We start from the raw sequence: 17,974 nt of genomic DNA on the forward strand, positions 1-17,974 counted from the left end.
GAGGTAATTTCCAGCATTTTGGCTGATCTTTCAGGGTCTAAATAAATAAATGGAATCTCCAAGTGTCTGTGACTTTATTTTATGTAAGCAGCAATTGCTCGTTTCCAGATGGTTCTGTCACATCATGCACTCTGATTTCTGCTTCTCGGTAAACTTTCTCTCTCTTACTTGTTGGACAATTCCTTATTTGTTCACTTACTACAGAGTAATAGTTTCCGATTACAGCTGTTGTCACTTTTTCCAGATTCGTCTCTTTCCTTTTAAGTATTATTTCCCCTTTGGTTCCTTGCTAGTTCGTCGTCTTTCTTGTCACATCCCGAGCACACTTGTCTTAGGTCTTTGTAATTCCAGTGTACCAAAGCCGTGCCTGCCTTCCGGATCTCGAGTACTGCCTGATGAACTCTTGGACTGTCCCCTTCGCTGCTTGGTTCTACTCTACTGGATCACCAAAACTTCATCTGCCTTTGGATCATGATTGTTACTAGATACTCCTGCTTAGGTGCCAGACTTTCAGTGTACCAGATCCCGTCCAAAAAAGACCATCTTTGATTGTTCTAAACTGTATTTCTACATCGTGCTTCCGCCGCTCCCCGAATGGCTTCCCGACAGATTCAACAATTGAATCACTGTCTTTGGTACTCACTTTTGTGAATTGACTAATGGATTCACCTTGAAAAAAGTTGTTTCAGTTTACTTGCATTTGACGTATTTTACTTTTGGAACAATCCAACTCACGAGCAACTGATCTCTCCTCTGCTTTTCTCTATTTTAACATTTGGATAAATTTGATTCTTTAGGAAATGGAGGTGTCATTCCCAACTAGTGGTTGAAGTTAGTACAGTAACTGAACGGTTTGATGCCTAGTGTATTGCTCTGTGTATTATAATTTCTGGTACTGTACTTGTCGGAACATAACCGTCAATGGCACTCAATGCTAAGCCATCACCAGAGATCTATTAACCATCAATGGCACTCAATGAGTTGATCACGGTTAACGGCTGCCCTGGCTACTGGATCATCAGGGGACCACTTCCTGTAGTGTGTCTAGGGCAAGTACAGGATTTTAAGGTAGGGGTTTGCCCCCCCACATGGAACAATGGATACCAGTAGCAGGATAAGCCTCCTGATCTGAGATTAATTTTAATGTGATCTGTGTGCTTAATGTACTGTCCTTTTCAGTCTTTAGTGTTATTGAATCACGATTCTCACCATGAGAAAAGAGTAGCCAATCCACAGGCTGCGCCATCCAGCGGGACACTGCGGGATGGTGATGTCTTGGCTGTGCACAGCGATGGCGACTGACGGAGCCTCACAAACCGAACAACGGCTGATGTAGGGTTTGATATCGCCCTCTTCCACCGGCATCATGGGTAGCGGAGCAGTGGTGGACAGCCAGTAGGACTTGTCATTCCTGCTGGCGTAGTAGCAGATGTCTCCAGGGTTGCAGTACAGGAAGGGCATGGTGCTGAAACGTGGAAGGCAGGAACCGGCCAAGCCTGTGCAAAGACAACGTGAAAGTCATGCACGGTTTCATTTCCTATTCAAACTCGATTGTCACTTTAGGTAAGACAGACTCACCAAGATCCTGGTTGTGAGCCTTTTCCTGGCCTTCAAGGTACAAAAGACTGTATCCATCCCATACTTTGGACATCCCAACAGGGCACATGGGAGTCTGTTCAGCCTGACTGTGTTTTACCAGCAAGTAGCCCACACTGACACTTCGGCCAGGCATGCCAGGTAAACCGGAGACTCCTGGTTTACCCCTGTTACCTTTGACCAAACATAATTCAACAATCAACAAACTGCCACAAACAACTCCCCAAACCCCTTAAGTACAAAAGTTACACAAGAAATCAAGAGTACAAAGATCAACTCTCAGTTGATCATTTACGACTCTGTGGTTTCTGCTATGGCAATTGTACAAGTATGAAACACACCAAGAAATCCCTTCGTTGTAACAAACCAATTTCCCACTTAGATCTGCACCTGCTTTTCAGGTTTTTAATCCAGGACTAATAATGCTAATCCTCTTTTAACCTGATCACACATACCTTCCAATCCTTGGAGACCCGCATGGCCCACTAGACCCATCTCTCCACGGAACCCAGGTGTTCCCGGTCTTCCACCTATTCCAGGCATGCCTTTCTGTCCAACAGGCCCAACAAAACCTGAAAGATATCCATACCAGTCAATCTGAACTCAATGACAAACTCGAATAAGTAAATATTTCTCAAAATTAAAGAACTGAGTTTTTTGTATCACGTGTGTATAAAATGTGCAGTTATCTATTCATTACATGGATGCATGGTAATTATTGGAGCGATGTTTTGGTCTGATACCCACAGATATAATACATTCCTGTAAAAATGTATTTGCCCCCTTCCTGTGCTTTTGCTTATTTATCACTCATAGAAGTTTCAGATCATCAAACCGTTTTTAATATCACACAAAGACACACAAGGAATCACAAAATATAGTTTAAGAATTTATTAAGGCACAAAAAAGTTAAAATCTGTCAGGCCCTCTGTGAAAAATTAAATGCCACCTTTGGGGCGGCAGTAGCTCAGGAGGTAGAGTGATCGTTTTAGGATTAAGGGATCCCAGTTCGAATCCCGGCTTGTCCGTGTTACATGCCGAAGTGTCCTTGGGTAAGACACTTAACCCCCAATACCCCCAATAAGCAGGTTAGCGCCTTACATGGCTGCACAGATCACGGCCGCTATTGGGAAATGTGAAGCACAATGTAAAGCGCTTTGGGAAGTTATTGACTTGAAAAGCGCTATATAAATGCAGATCATTTCATTTCATTTCACCTGAACATAATAGCCAGTTAGGCCACCTTTGGCAGCAATAACAGAAATTATTTTTTTACGATAATCAGTAATGAGTCTTCCACAACACTGTGGAGAAATTTTGGCCCACTCTTCTTTGCAAATTGTTTTAAATCTCTCATATAAGGAGGGTTTTTTTTCTGCATGAATTGCCCGTATTTTCCGCATTATAAGGCGCACCTAAAAGTCTTTATTTTTTTCAAAAGCTGACCGTGCGCCTTATAATACAGTGCGCCTTGTATATGGATCAATATTAAGTCGCAAAGTCTTGCAACTAAAGCAAGCAGCCGCTGACTAGATTTTCCCCCGAAGGCGAAGTAGTCCGCGGTGTATGCTGGGATTTATATACCGGCGTTTCATTTCCTAACCAATGTGTCAATCATCATTTGAATCAGTCACTATTGGCTAGAGTTATTCGGAGGTAAAGGGGGCGGATCCTTTTTATCATTTACAGGCTCGCATAGGCTAAAGGGGCGAAACAAAGCCTGCAATTGGCCGAAAAAGATGAATGTGAATCACACGTTGGGTTGCACTACGGCATAGAGAAAACATTTTTTACTATTCTGTATTTGTAAATATTTTACTCTCCTGGATTTACTACACTCACGGTTGTAAGAAGACCATGGTTACGTATCATTATTGAACGTGATGGCTGCAAGAAAACTTAGGTGAGTTATGCGGCTTTATATTTACCCGGTATCTTGTTTTAGAACGATCTTGATGTTTGAGTTTATTTTTAAACTAAATTCTATTCAAAGTGTTTATTGTCATATGCACAGTAAAGAACCCGGTTTCCCTGCACACTAAAATTCTTACTTTGCTGTCCACACAGTTGCCAGCAAAAAATAAAATGGAAACTAAGAAATGTTTGGCATTTCTTGAATCCCAAGACTTTAACCTTCCGAATGATAATTGGAACGATGCATTTGAGTGATTGGTGACATCGTACAGACAGTTTCCGTACATGTCTGAAACACGAATTTGCTTCTTTGCAAGCTTTCGGAATGTTAAGGGGGTAATAAGTTTGACTGAACTATCTGACTGTTTTGTCGACTTTGCCACTGTAGCGCCTTATAATCCGGTGCGCCTTATGTATGGAAAATATAGGACCAAAAACTATTTTTTGGGGGTGCACCCTATAACCCGGTGCGCCTTATAGTGCGGAAAATACGGTACACACCACACCATCTCAATTAGATTTAAACATTTGACTGGGCTACTCCAGAACCTTCATTTTGTATTTTTTGAGCCTTTTAGAGGCAGACTTGCTTGTGTGCTTCGAATTGTTATCCTGCTGCATGATCCAAGAGCGCTTGAGTTTAAAGGCACAAACTTATGGCTGGACATTCTCCTTCGGGATCTTCTGGTAAGCATCGTAAAATATTATCTTGTCAACAACAGCAAGTAGTCCTGGTCCGAAAGTAACAAAACATCCCCAGACTAGCAAACTGTCACCGCCATGCTTTACTGTTGGCGTAATGTTCTTTCTGTCAAATACTGGGCCATTTTTATGCCAGATGTAACGGGCTGCACACCATCCAAAAAGTGAATTTATATTGTTGTACTAAGACAGGATGTGTTTAGTTATCATTAGCAAAATTATTTTGTCCATTGAAAATACTGACCAGCATCCCCACGGGGTCCTTGTGGTCCCACTTCCCCTTGGATGCCTCTCGGTCCTTGAATTCCCCGTGGTCCCGGAAGGCCTCTTTCTCCTGGGACTATGCTGGGATCTGCAAGTGGACCCTGGCTTCCGGGCAACCCACGAAAACCTGCAGGCCAGATAAATCTTTTAGGACAACATCAAGGTAAACCACACACTTGCCAAGAGGGGGTCTTAATCAAGAGTTATTTATTTACCTTGAGGCCCAGTATCTCCTTTAGGACCATATGGTCCTCTTTCTCCCTTGTTCCCAATCTGACCAGGAGTTCCCATTGAGCCTTGTTCCCCTTTGTCACCTGTAGTGGAATATCAATGACCAAAAGTATCACGAAAGGTGCTTGGACTTGATCTATGATGCGGTAATGTAAGCATACCTTTTTTCCCGGGAATCCCATTCGCACCCCTATATCCACTCGGTCCTTGGTCTCCATTGAACCCTTTTCTACCAGGGACTCCAGGATTCCCAAATGTTCCTGTTATACCCTTTTCTCCAACTAATGCGTCAATACCAGGAAAACCTCTGGCTCCAGGGAAACCTGGGGCACAATTACCATTACGATTATTTAAATGGATAACCATTAAAACTATTTTGACTTTTGTTTCTGCTTAGCAGGCCACATTTGGATAAAGCTTACCATGCAAGTAAAGTGTCAAGTCAAGTCATGTTTATTTGTATAGCCCATCCGAAAATTGTTTTGATCATTGACATTATATTTTCTTACCCTGAAAGCCTTGGGGTCCAGGAAAGCCCTTCTCTCCCGGGGGTCCTGGTCTGTCTGCTTTTCCATCTGGTCCTGTTGGCCCACGGATTCCTGCTCGTCCAGGCTTTCCTGGGTCACCTGGACAGAACCAACATGGGAATAATCTTTCCGTGCTGTTCATCTGAGATCTTTATAATTAGCTGAGAAACATACCAAGATCTCCTTGCAAGCCTTTCGCACCCCCAGCACCCGGCACACCCGCCTGGTTGTTTGAGATTCCACCATCACCTTTGTCACCTTTGGTTCCTGGCTTGCCAGATGGTCCAATAGTGTCCAAGCCTTGCGACATCACAACCACAAGAAATGCTCAGCCCCTTCCTCAAATTTGGCAACTGGAACTCAGGCTAATACTTTATTTTCATGGAGTGAGATGCTAAAAAAAATACCAGGGATTCCAGAGACACCCTTTTGTCCTTTGAGTCCATCTAATCCATAAAGGCCGATGACCCCAGGGAAGCCTGCGGACAATTGCCAAAAATAAAAAAAGCATTTATGTGACAAATTTTTAGATATGCTTAAAAAAGACTAAATTGATCTGCTTTTTAAACCTTTTGTTCCTGGAAATCCCATGAATCCTGGCTGCCCTTCTCTTCCAGGTGTCCCAGCAAAACCCTTATGACCTTGATTGCCAGGAGTTCCTTTCTGTCCATCAGAACCTGCAAATAAAAAAGAAACAAAAATAAAAAATATTGAATGGAATTTCAATCCTTTTATGTGTAAATGACAATTAAAACAGAAGAAAGCTCTCACCTGGATAGCCCACATCACCTGCATCACCTGACTGTCCCTTTTTCCCTACGATACCATCAAAACCAGGTAGTCCCCTATCGCCAGCCAATCCGGCTATTCCCGCCGCGCCTGTTTGGATGATATCAAACATTTTTCCATGTTTCACCAAACCAGAGAATATCTGTTAAGCACTAAGATGTGGTATGAAGGCTAATTTTGTGTACCTGGGTCTCCTGGGGAACCAACTTCTCCTCTGAGTCCAGTTACTCCGGGTATGTCTATGCGAGCGCCAATCTCACCTTGATCGAAAAATGAAAATAAGTAAATATATATATTTTTTTAAATGTGCATATATATATATATATATATATATATATATATATATATATATATATATATATATATATATATTAATGTCTAAAATATATATGTATAAAAAAAAATATATATAAAAATAAATAAATAAATATATATACATATATATATATATATATATATATATATATATATATATATATATATATATATATATATATATATACCACAGCCATATCCCCCTAGTGGGAGGTGGCTAGAGTCATTTCTGACTCTTTTTGTGAGATTGATTCAGAGGAGGGGATTCCCAGCCCCCTCACTCAACCCAACTGAGGTGTTGGGAGTCATTAGGTGACCAAACCCCCCAATTCCAACCCCTAATGCTGAACGCCAAGCAGGGAGGCAACGGGTACGAATGTCTTAGGTATGACTCGGCCGAGGCTTGAACCACAACCTCCCAGTATCGGGCGGGCGTCATATCCCCGAGGCCACCGAGCTGGTCCATATATATAAATATAATAATAACTAACGCGTCAAATAATATATATAAAATAATGAAGAATAATACATTGTTTGTCAATTTGACGTTTTTACCTTTAATTCCCCTTTTGCCTTTTTCGCCGGATGCGCCATAGGCTCCAGGACTGCCTTTTATACCCTGGGGGGAAAAAAACATGATATGTCAAATGGTCAGAGACCAACAATAATTGATAACCAACATAAATATTGTACGAGATAAATATCAGAAAGGAGATTCTAGACTGTAGAAAAAAAATAGAAGTAATCACCTTCTCACCACTCATCCCGTCGAAGCCTGTGATTCCTTGACTGCCAATATACCCAGGCATTCCTTTGAGGCCTGGAAGGCCCTGTGCACCTGGTTCTCCTTGGAAACCTTTTTCATGGCTAGGCTCTCCAGGAAACCCGTGACCTCCCTCACGACCAGGAACGCCAGGAAGACCCTTTGAGCCTGAAGAAATCCGTACCATATGAGGAAGGAAATAAAGAAACAAAAGGACACTTTGGGCAAAGGAAACTGTTTGATCGACCTCTTGGTCCTACGAAGCCTTGAGATCCAAAATTTCCAGGTTCTCCCTTGGTTCCTTTCATGTCGGTTATCAACTTTGCAGGGATCTCGGGCTTGTTCCCAGGTGGCCCCCTTAACCCACGATCACCTGGCAGACAACAAGTAAATCAGCCAATTCGAGCTGTGTAAAAACCTCTCATATGGGTGCTGAAATGACATTAAAATAATTATGGACCCAGAACCTTTTTCTCCAGTTTGGCCAATCAGTCCTTTAGGGCCCATTTGTCCTGGTAATCCAATGTCTCCTTTAGTTCCACTAAAACCTTTAACACCTGCATTGCCAGAGACACCACCAAAGCCTACCATGCCAGTAGACCCTTTGTATCCTTGAAATAAAAAAAAGTTAAAACAATTCTCATCCATCCAAATATTTGGGTTACAATACTACAGGAAAAGACACCTATGGAACTGACCTTTCATTCCTGGAAGTCCTGGTTTTCCATCTAGCCCAGGCTGTCCTGCATTACCTGGCACACCGTTATCCCCAAGAGAACCATAATTACCTGGCTCCCCTGGGATACCTTTAACTCCAAAAAGACCCGGAACGCCCGGGTTTCCATCTGTTCCCCTCTCACCAGTTAGACCTTAACAACAGGAGAATAGAGGTTTATTAATAAATAAGCAAGGATATTTTAAAATATACACTCAAGGATAGGGTGTCACCTGGTGGTCCAAAAGAACCCGGTGGCCCTGGTGGACCAGCATTTCCAGGATCACCAGGAAAGCCATAACTGCCTGGTGGTCCCGAACTTCCTTCCACGCCCTGCGGGCCTGGAAAGCCAATGCCACCTTTGGAACCGATCATGCCAGGCATGCCTGGCATTCCTGTAGTGGTAGACAGAGTAAAACATCAAATAAAAACAGAGCATGTAAGGTTGAGCGAGAAATATACGCATATGATGATGGTCAGAAACTCAAACTCTTACCTGGATAGCCTGGTTCTCCCTGATCTCCCACAAAACCCTTGCTCCCTTGAAGCCCATAGAGTCCAGGATCGCCAGGGGATCCCGCAGATGCGCCTAACACTTCCCCATGGGGGCCTTTTTCCCCGCGTTCTCCATTTCGTCCGTAAAGTCCTGGCACACCCGGAAATCCAACAGACCCTTTTCTGCCTGGCACGCCTAGATCACCACGGGGGCCGGAAAAGCCTGTGAGAATGCATGATTAGGTTAATAAAACAATAAGATAGGTTAAAAAACATTGATTTTTTTTTTTGATGGCGTAACTGTCATAGCTCCTACCTGGTGGTCCAGGGTTGCCACCTGAGCCATAGTCTCCTTGTTCTCCTTTATTTCCTGTCAGTCCAAATAGACCTGGCAGGCCCTTGTCACCAGGATGACCTTATAATAAATGAAAAGGTAAAAGTAAGTCCATTTAACAAGTTCCAAAATACAAAGAAGACTTCTGGTTTATACCTGTAAGACCTGGTAATCCTCTGGGTCCAGGAGAACCAGGCAACCCAGGTGGCCCTGGGAACGTCCCGCAAGGTCCTAAAAAAAGTACCAAAAACATTAGTCTATGATACTTTTAATGGGTATCATCTGAACTATAATATCGAAAAATGTGGTGACATTTTGGGGTGCCCAGCGTGGATTGTGTTCCTAGACGCAATTGCTTTAGCTTAACATTAGCAAAAAAAAACTGTTACTTACCCATGTCAAATTAAAAAGCAGTCAATTCCTAGCAAAATCATGCACACAAAGCAAAGCACAAAAAGATTTCAAAAACATTTTTGCCCGCTACCTGTTACATCCCATTGTCCTCCATCTCCTGCTGGACTACAGCCGCCTTTCAGTTGCGAAAGAGACAGAAGGAGAGATGCGTTTGGTACAAGCGTTATTCAAAAGCATAAGCATTATTTTTGCAAACAAGCTCGGCCTGAGCTGGTTTGATTGATGCAGACCCTGTTGCAAAGGGGTCCACTGGAGTAACAGAAGCAAAAGTAACCGCACAACAGCACAATATAACATGCGTACCTTGTTTTTCATTCTCAAGCAATTATCATATTTTTTAAATTCAATGCTTGGCAAAAAAGAGGGAAATATATTTTATGAGAATTATTACAAATAACAGTAAAAAAACAACAACAACAAAAGCATACATTGAAATAGCAGAGCACAAGTGTCATTGAGTCAATCAATGCACCTTACCTGGATAACCAGGTGTTCCTGCAACTCCAGGATAACCATCAAGACCAGCATCACCAGGTAAACCAGGCTGGCCTTTGATACCCTCAAGCTCTACACCTGGCACTCCTTGCAGTCCAGGTGCACCAGCTTGTCCTGGTACACCAGAGAAACCTTTTTCTCCTTTCTCTCCTTGGGAATTATCTCCCTGTGTACATGAAAAATTATCTTGTATCACTGTTGTAATAAGATGATGCACGACTGTTTTTGAAATGAATGAACACTGAACTTACCGGAAGACCACGACTGCCCGGAAACCCGGGCAGACCACCTGGGCCTGGAAATCCTGGATTTCCCTTTACACCATCTTGTCCTGAAATCCCAGGCTCTCCACGGTAGCCTAAGAACATTATATTAGATTTATATGTTGGACTATTAGCATTCATAGGCCTAGAATCAGACAAAGCTTGGCAAGTGTACCAAAAAAGCCCTACAATCTAAATAGTAAAGCAGACCTTTCTGTGTGGCCACAGCTGTGTCTCCCTTTCTGCCTCTTGGACCGGGCTGACCAATCACTCCAGGTGTTCCCTGCAAGAAGACACCATCGTGTGAAGCGAGCAGAAACTTGAGCAATGTCCGATTACTCTTACTGGGAATCCGTCCACTCCCGAAGGCCCTGGGTCACCACTATCGCCCTCCCGTCCGAACTCTCCAGTCATCCCAGGGTCTCCAGAGTCACCAACCTGACCAGGTAGCCCAGGTGGAGAGTTGTTGACGCTACATTCACATACACCATGATCCCCTGAAAATACAAGAAAACATATTTTTACTTAAAAAAACAACCTCTGCACCACGCACAGTTTACATTCATTCAGTCTCTTGTCACTCTTCCTCATGAGGGTAGTAAGGATTCTGGAGCCCTTCATAGTTGGATTAAGGAAGTGGGTAGGGGACACCCTGGACTGGTTCCCAAGCAATAGCAGTGCACATGAAAAAAACCTCTTATTCACTCATCCCTAGGGAACATTTGTAATCACCAATCGAACTGCCATGGATTTTTTTGGGGACATGAGAGGAAACCAAAGTGCCCGGAAAATCCCACACAGGCATATGAAGAACATGCAAACTCCACTTAGGAAGGCCAGTAACTATAATCGAGATTAAGATCTCTGAACTTTGAGGCAGACATGGTAACCAGTTACCAAACATGCCACCTGCATATTTTCTAAATCGGCAAAATCATTACCTTTTATTCCTTTGAAACCTGCATTTCCAGGCCTTCCCCTAGGTCCAGGAGACCCCTTGTAGAATTCGCCCCCTTGAAAGGTTAGACAGAAAGTTTAGGTATTTTATTTTGAATGACTTCAAAAGTAACAATATATGGTTCTGATAAGTTTGGCTGTTCTTCTACTCACATGTTCCTTTGGGCCCACGAGGACCTCTGGTACCTGGGCGACCGGGATAGCCTGGTGGTCCTGAACTGACAGCAGGACTTCCTGGTTCCCCTTGTTGGCCCTTCTCTCCTGTCTCCCCCTTTCTTCCAAATGGTCCCGCGTAATCAAACACTGTAAGAGTTTTATCAGCCGGATGACCAAAAATTATTTTGGTTGTTCTGTATTTATAATAGTTTATACACCATTTACAAATTTGATAACTAATCTTGTGCTCTTGAAATTTTAGTATATTTTTTTAAAATTTATAATAACAAAAACCTTGTTGCTGTGAGTAAGAAGCGGTCCGTCCTGGTGGTCCAGGAATGCCTTGATCTCCGATTGGTCCTCTCGCACCTTGCGGACCTTGCTCACCCAGTGGACCAGCGGCACCAGCTTAGAAACAACAACAGTTCAAATTAAATTGTCTTTATTATTGTCATTGATATAAACGTGAAACATTGTATGCATCGAGATTGGACATGACACTCCAGGTTAAACATGTAATAAAGAATTTTAAAAGAAAAAAAAAGCTTTCAGGATGATAGGCAAAAATCTTTTACAATGCTGTTCTTAGAAACTTGCCCGAGTTATGATGCAATATTCATGAATAAAAAAGAATAGTGCATTGTAACAATAGTGCAATGAAAAGACGAGCGATGACATATAGCAGTAACAAAAATACCCCAATTTAGTTAGTTAGTGAGTTACTCACTACTGAGTTAGTAACTGAAACACTCTACAGTAAAAGCAACTAGTTACCAGGGAAAGTAACTATTTCCGTTTCTTTAAAAATAAGTCGTTGTATGTCAAAGAATTTGAAATTTTCTTAACAGTGTTTGAGTTGAATAGAGGAGAATGTGTTATCGAACCATCACCAGCAACTGATTTATCCTACACACAAAGTGCATCAAAAATAAACTGCAAACAGTATACCGTAAATTCCGGACTATAGAGCGCACCTGATTATAAGCCGCACCCACCATTTTTTAGGTGTGATGTGCTACTTTTGTTTTTACACAAGCTGCACCCATGTATTAGCCTCGTGCGCCCGCATTAAAACTTGTGACACAATCACAAGTTTAACTCAGACTGAATTGCAAGCTCCATGACTGTGACTGGGGGGGGGGGGTTGTAGAGGTTTATTGTTCTATATTCTTTAGCAATTATCCATTATCCGTTATCGGTCAAATCATAATACACTACATAGCCAAGAGGCCCAGACACTTGCTCCCAGCCAAAAGGTTGGGTCAAGCCACAGGGTCAGGCAGCGATCAGTGCCAGAACTATGAGGGGGGGATTTTTTAAGGGTTATTGTTCTGTCTTCTTTATTCATTATCCATTATCCGTTATCATTCAGTTGATAATTCGCTACAAAGCTTAGGAGCCGGGACTCTTACTCTCAGCCAAAAGGCCAAGCTAAAGTCCTAGCCTTGAAGCCTTGCTGCGATCATTGCGAATGCACCGTTCCCGGAGGTACTACCGGGCTGATGCGTGGAGTGGACAGAGCGGGGGGTTTGGGGTTTTTAAGGGTTATGGTTCTATCTTCGTTATTCATTATCCGTCAGTTCATAAAACGCTACAAAGCCTTGGAGCCGGGACACTTACTCTCAGCCAAAAGGCCAAGCTAAGGTCCTCGCCCTAAAGCCTTGCTGCGATCATTGCGAATGCACCGTTCCCGGAGGTACTGCAATACCGGGCCGATGCGTGGAGTGGACAGAGCAAGGGTTATTGATCTATCTTCGTTATTCATTATCCATTATCCGTAATCGGTCAGTTCATAATACGCTACAAAGCCAAGGAGCCGGGACTCTTACTCTCAGCCAAAAGGCTAAGCTGAGGTCCTAGCCCTAAAGCCTTGCTGCGATCATTGCGAATGCACCGTTCCCGGAGGTACTGCACTTGGCATCAGGGGTTTTGGGGTTTTTAAGGGTTATTGATCTATCTTCGTTATTCATTATCCATTATCCGTTATCGGTCAGTTCATTATATGCTACAAAGCCTAGGAGCCGGGACACTTACTCTCAGCCAAAAGGCTAAGCTAAGGTACTAGCCCTAAAGCCTTGTTGCAATCATTGCGAATGCACCGTTCCCGGAGGTACTGCAATACCGGGCCGATGCGTGGAGTGGACAGAGCAAGCTCTTATTCCATCTCCGGAATGCAAAAATCTACTATCAGTACGATAGTAAAGAAGTTCCTTTCACAAAATATTTCATGAAACACAATCTTATATTCATGATTGGCATCATGAGTGCACTTGGCATCAGGCCAAGCTAGTACACAATTCTAGATTCGCATTTGGCAACATAAATTGAAAATAATACCCTTAATTAACGTATGATGCAGACTTGTAAAGTCCGGGTCCCGTTGAAAGTTATCCAAGGAAACAAAATGTATATTTCCAAAGTTAAGGGTGGGAAAAATATATGTCCACCATTGTCCGCTGCGACAACAGACAGATCTACCGGTAACTCAGCTTACCCCAATTCCCATCAGCCCGCGTGTGCTCCGCCCCTTCTTTTTGATTCGTCCGTAGAACACATAACAGAATAAATCTCTAAAATAAATACATTACAATAATATACAGTTGCAAATACATATTATACAAGGTCACACATATTTACGAAGAAAGACGGTACACCGAGAGAGTTTTCAAAGCTTTAATGATAATAATATAACTTTCATCCCAAACCGTGCCTTTGAAAGGTACCAACACGCTAGTATGATCACGCTCGCAATGTATCAAATGTACCTGTTAGAAAAAAGCATCCCGTAATTGTGAAATTTACGGACGATCGTCCATAACTTCCTCCTCATAACTATCAGCATCAAGGGCGTCTTCCTCATTGTTGGAACATCCCTTAACATTACAGACAATGTACGCTTAAACTTGCAGTCTTTCTTGGCGCCCACATTCTACTGGTCTTAATTTGACCTATTATACTCTTGTGCAGCTGGTGGCCGTTAGAAAAATTCCATAAATTGGCCGTAGGGCTGAACATTTGGGAAAAAAGTAGCGGCTTATAGTCCGGAATTTACGGTAATTAAATAACAATCAGTGAACAAAGTAAAGTGGGTTTAATAAATTACAATTTAACTCGCACGACCCGAGACAATTGGTCAAGTAGACATAGCCTACTGTACTTCAAAGTATTTCACAACACAAATCAATTGTGAAACAATATAAATTGAGTTTCACTCTTTAGAATAAATCATAATCTTTGGTCAGACAACTGGTCATGTAGACATATGCTCCTGCACTTCCATAATTTTCACACAACAAAAATAAACAGTTCAATAAAATAATGTGCATTTAAAACTACAGTGTAAGATAAATAAAACTCTCATAACCTTAGACAACTGGTCAAGTAGAAAAAAGCAACTGCACTTCAAATATTTAGTTCACAACAAAAGTCAACAGTAAAACAAAATACAGTGAAAAGCTAGCCCCTCTCCCTATCTTTCTCCTTCCCTCCCCTTTCTTCCCCCATCTTTATCATCCTCTCTCTCTGTCTATCATAGTGGACAAGACTTCGCTCAGTGATGAGAGAGCAGCAGTTTTGGAACAATTAGTGTCTAAAGACACAGAAACCACTGAGAAAGAATCCTACACTAGTATCCCCGAATGAGATGTTAAATATTTTGAATTTAATAGCGCCCTTACTCGTGATAATTTGTTAGGAGATTCTGTATTGTGTGATGTCATTACACACGCATCGAATTGTTTGGAGTTACTGTAGATGGCTGAAGTGTTAGATTTGATGACAGCCATGTTCACGTCCGTGTGTTGTTGGTGAATACATATGTTAGAAGGCTGACCCAGGATCTTTGCTTATCTTCCTCGCGCACAAGAATAGTATTTAGTTAGATTTCCCCGTTGCTGAAAAAATAATTCCATTACATAACGGCATTATTCATAACATTATGCCCCAAATTGGTCATAATGTATATATTTTTACAGTTAGCAGTAATAAAAAGAAAACAAAAAACAAATAAGTTGCAAGATGTGTTTTCACTGTTTTGGGGCTCGTTTAGGGTGTCCCATTATTACAGACAGGTTTATTCTGTCTTTAATATGAGGAGATTACACAGGATGCCATTTCGTTTCTTGGTCACTATCGGCCAATCCTGTTGGTTTTGTTTGAATTCCACACCCTTTAAGGCGGATCGGCTTTTTGTAACATAGGAGAATTAATTTTAAAAAGGGCTCAGGGAAGGACTTCAGATTTTGAAATTGGCTTTGGGAGGTTTTTTTTTGTACAGTCCTCTCTTGTTTTTCTTGTAAATTCAAATTAATTGACGTTTTCTCTTCTTATTTTGAATGTCTACTAAACTATAAACTTACCCATTACCATCTGAGCCTTTTTAAAGAGATGACCATTTTTTGCTTTTGCTAATTGAGCAGGTTGATAAAAATATGGGAGTGATTGAATAATTTTTTCTCCCATTGTTGACGTACCAGTACTTGATGAGGACCAGAGCCAAAACCCTTGTGAAGTCAATTCTCCAGCTTCACCTCTCACTCCCTGAGAATAAAAAAATTGCCCAAATATAAAATTAGTTCACACAAATAAGTATTTGTTTCGATTGAAAAAAGTCTATCTGTCTATCTATCTATCTATCTATCTATCTATCTATCTATCTATCTATCTATCTATCTATCTATCTATCTATCTATCTATCTATCTATCTATCTATCTATCTATCTATCTATCTATCTATCTATCTATCTATCCATCCATCCATCCCTACCTCCCACCCTCCCTCCCTCCCTCCATCCATCCATCCATCCATCCATCTATCTATCTATCCATCTATCTATCCATCTATCTATCTATCTATCTATCTATCTATCTATCTATCTATCTATCTATCTATCTATCTATCTATCTATCTATCTATCTATCTATCCATCCCTACCTCCCACCCTCCCTCCCTCCATCCATCCATCCATCTATCTATCTATCTATCTATCTATCTATCTATCTATCTATCTATCTATCTATCTATCTATCTATCTATCTATCTATCTATCTATCTATCTATCTATCTATCTATCTATCTATCTATCTATCTATCTATCTATCTATCTATCTATCTATCTATCTATCTATCTATCTATCTATCTATCTATCTGTCTGTCTGTCTGTCTGTCTGTCTGTCTGTCTGTCTGTCTGTCTGTCTATCTATCTATCTATCTATCTATCTATCCAAACAACTTTATAAATATGGTACCATTTTGTGTGTGTGTCTCTTTGTGCGGCTGAAAAATTCCACAGTTGTACTTTAGGCCTCCATGTGTCTTTAGCTAGGTTTTGTGTCATGGCACCTCTAATAAATACAAACTAAATTTATAAAAATCTGCTTTTGTGTGGTCTGCTTTCGCTGGGTCTCCAATGGCCTCAAGTGGCCAAATTGGGTACTGCAGCTCCCAAACACCCACCACTCCAAGCAGCAGAATCCAATCTTTTTACCTGACAAAACTGGGCTATTTTGCTTGTGTTTTAATTATTAAATAGAGCTTGAATTTGATTTTTTTTTTCAAAATATTCACCTTTGGACCCTCTCTCCCTATTGGTCCTTCGTCTCCGACATCCCCCTGAAAGATATTTGTTAATTGCACTGAAATAAATGATGTCAATAAAGAGTTATGCCAACATACCCTTGGTCCAGGCCTCCCAGGGACACCAGGTAAACCCTAGAAATGCATCCAATGCCCATCAAGTTAAAAGAACTCTAAATGGAATATGTAAAGTACTCACTCGTGATCCAGGGAATCCCTTGATTCCAGTTTCTCCTTTGTTGTCGGCCTGGAATGAAGCCACCATGATGATGCAATTATGAAATAACATAGAAGTAAAAACTGAAATGTATCATCAAATACTTACCAGGTCTCCTGCTTCTCCTTTGAGTCCTTTAGGTCCAGGATAACCCTAGGATGATGTGATTATTTTCATTCGTTACAATGCGATTTTAATTTCAGGCAGAGAAATAAAATTGCAGCAGGTGTATGCACCAATGGTCCAAAAGGGGGTTGAGTGTGGGGATGAGTGGAGTTTCCTGGAAGTCCTGGGGGTCCGATCTCTCCCTGGGGTGATAACAAGATGACAGCAATCATTAATTATGCTGTCCAATCATTTTTTGTGGCATCACTAAGTGCATGTCAGCTGTCACCCAGCAATATATTTTAGTAAGGCATTTAAGAGAGCGAAGGACTGTATTTGAGGGTATTAAACGACATTTGACAAATTTTATTATCAAAAGCGATAACTGACCTGGTCACCCTTCATCCCCTTGAGCACGTTTGTCACGGCCTATGAAGAAAACGCAATTAATAAAGAAAATTAATACATTAATAAATATTAAAATTTGACTTTGCCTCCGAATTACCTTTGGGCCCCGAGGACCTGGTGGCCCTGGAGGACCCTAGAATGGTAAATAAACAGCAACATTTTATTACCTTTAACACACAAAATTGAGCTACAGCTTATAAATACAATCATTACCTTTGGTCCTGGGATCCCTGGGTTTCCTTGCCATCCTCTGTTACCAGGAGCCCCCTATAAGATGTAATCATTTTAGCCAACAAAAAGATACAGTATATGAGAACAATGAAATAAATGTTGTCAGAGTTGACTTGACTTGTGGAAAACCTGATTTGGTTCAACCTTACCTAGCTCTAGTGACCCCCCAAGTAAAATTAGTTTGAAATCCCATTTATTGAGTAATTATCATATAAACCACCAGCAATCGGTTAGCCCCAATATCAATAAAAAAAAAACAGCTTTGCAGTAATGGGTCTAAAATAATAGAAAACACTGATGTGATCCAATTCATTAGTGTGTCCATTCTACAGGGTGTTCCAAAAGTCTTGGGTACATTTGAAGCGCCCATATCTCCTTATCTATGAATGGTAGTAAGATAAAAGTTGTGCCATTTTATTGCTTATTACATTAGGTTTTCTTTAAGACTTTTTAATATTCAAATTACTGTAATTTTTATACCCAATAAGGGCACTCACTCAAACAGTA

General features: G+C 41.3%; 1 protein-coding gene and 1 pseudogene across 2 annotated transcripts in view; both read right to left on the bottom strand.

The window, feature by feature from the left end:
• The window catches only part of col4a2 (collagen, type IV, alpha 2), a 94,383-nt gene that overhangs the window by 3,113 nt on the left and 73,296 nt on the right, over positions 1-17,974 (bottom strand). Inside the window, exons 10-47 of one of the 2 annotated variants that reach the window (XM_088353567.1) lie at positions 17,450-17,503; positions 17,334-17,369; positions 17,219-17,257; positions 16,960-17,031; positions 16,832-16,876; positions 16,706-16,753; positions 16,606-16,641; positions 16,498-16,542; positions 15,403-15,469; positions 11,225-11,338; positions 10,928-11,077; positions 10,759-10,830; positions 10,163-10,314; positions 10,028-10,100; positions 9,806-9,912; positions 9,537-9,720; positions 9,130-9,174; positions 8,802-8,876; positions 8,628-8,726; positions 8,313-8,534; positions 8,050-8,211; positions 7,800-7,970; positions 7,569-7,712; positions 7,349-7,474; positions 7,088-7,269; positions 6,894-6,957; positions 6,209-6,283; positions 6,006-6,113; positions 5,804-5,911; positions 5,642-5,713; positions 5,409-5,534; positions 5,217-5,333; positions 4,869-5,030; positions 4,692-4,790; positions 4,457-4,603; positions 2,052-2,168; positions 1,579-1,770; positions 1,210-1,496 (exon numbers count right to left, since the gene is read on the bottom strand). In XM_088353567.1, the coding sequence (XP_088209693.1) occupies positions 1,210-1,496; positions 1,579-1,770; positions 2,052-2,168; positions 4,457-4,603; positions 4,692-4,790; positions 4,869-5,030; positions 5,217-5,333; positions 5,409-5,534; positions 5,642-5,713; positions 5,804-5,911; positions 6,006-6,113; positions 6,209-6,283; positions 6,894-6,957; positions 7,088-7,269; positions 7,349-7,474; positions 7,569-7,712; positions 7,800-7,970; positions 8,050-8,211; positions 8,313-8,534; positions 8,628-8,726; positions 8,802-8,876; positions 9,130-9,174; positions 9,537-9,720; positions 9,806-9,912; positions 10,028-10,100; positions 10,163-10,314; positions 10,759-10,830; positions 10,928-11,077; positions 11,225-11,338; positions 15,403-15,469; positions 16,498-16,542; positions 16,606-16,641; positions 16,706-16,753; positions 16,832-16,876; positions 16,960-17,031; positions 17,219-17,257; positions 17,334-17,369; positions 17,450-17,503 (4,194 nt within the window). The remainder of the gene's footprint in view (positions 1-1,209; positions 1,497-1,578; positions 1,771-2,051; positions 2,169-4,456; positions 4,604-4,691; positions 4,791-4,868; positions 5,031-5,216; positions 5,334-5,408; positions 5,535-5,641; positions 5,714-5,803; positions 5,912-6,005; positions 6,114-6,208; positions 6,284-6,893; positions 6,958-7,087; positions 7,270-7,348; positions 7,475-7,568; positions 7,713-7,799; positions 7,971-8,049; positions 8,212-8,312; positions 8,535-8,627; positions 8,727-8,801; positions 8,877-9,129; positions 9,175-9,536; positions 9,721-9,805; positions 9,913-10,027; positions 10,101-10,162; positions 10,315-10,758; positions 10,831-10,927; positions 11,078-11,224; positions 11,339-15,402; positions 15,470-16,497; positions 16,543-16,605; positions 16,642-16,705; positions 16,754-16,831; positions 16,877-16,959; positions 17,032-17,218; positions 17,258-17,333; positions 17,370-17,449; positions 17,504-17,974) is intronic. The other variant, XM_088353568.1, reaches the window with a different exon arrangement.
• On the bottom strand, positions 13,019-13,167 carry LOC148353104 (U2 spliceosomal RNA; annotated as a pseudogene).

Source organism: Urocampus carinirostris, chromosome 14, assembly GCF_059441175.1.
Source record: "Urocampus carinirostris isolate Australia breed hairy pipefish chromosome 14, RoL_Ucar_1.0, whole genome shotgun sequence".
Classification (NCBI taxonomy): Eukaryota; Metazoa; Chordata; class Actinopteri; order Syngnathiformes; family Syngnathidae; genus Urocampus; species Urocampus carinirostris.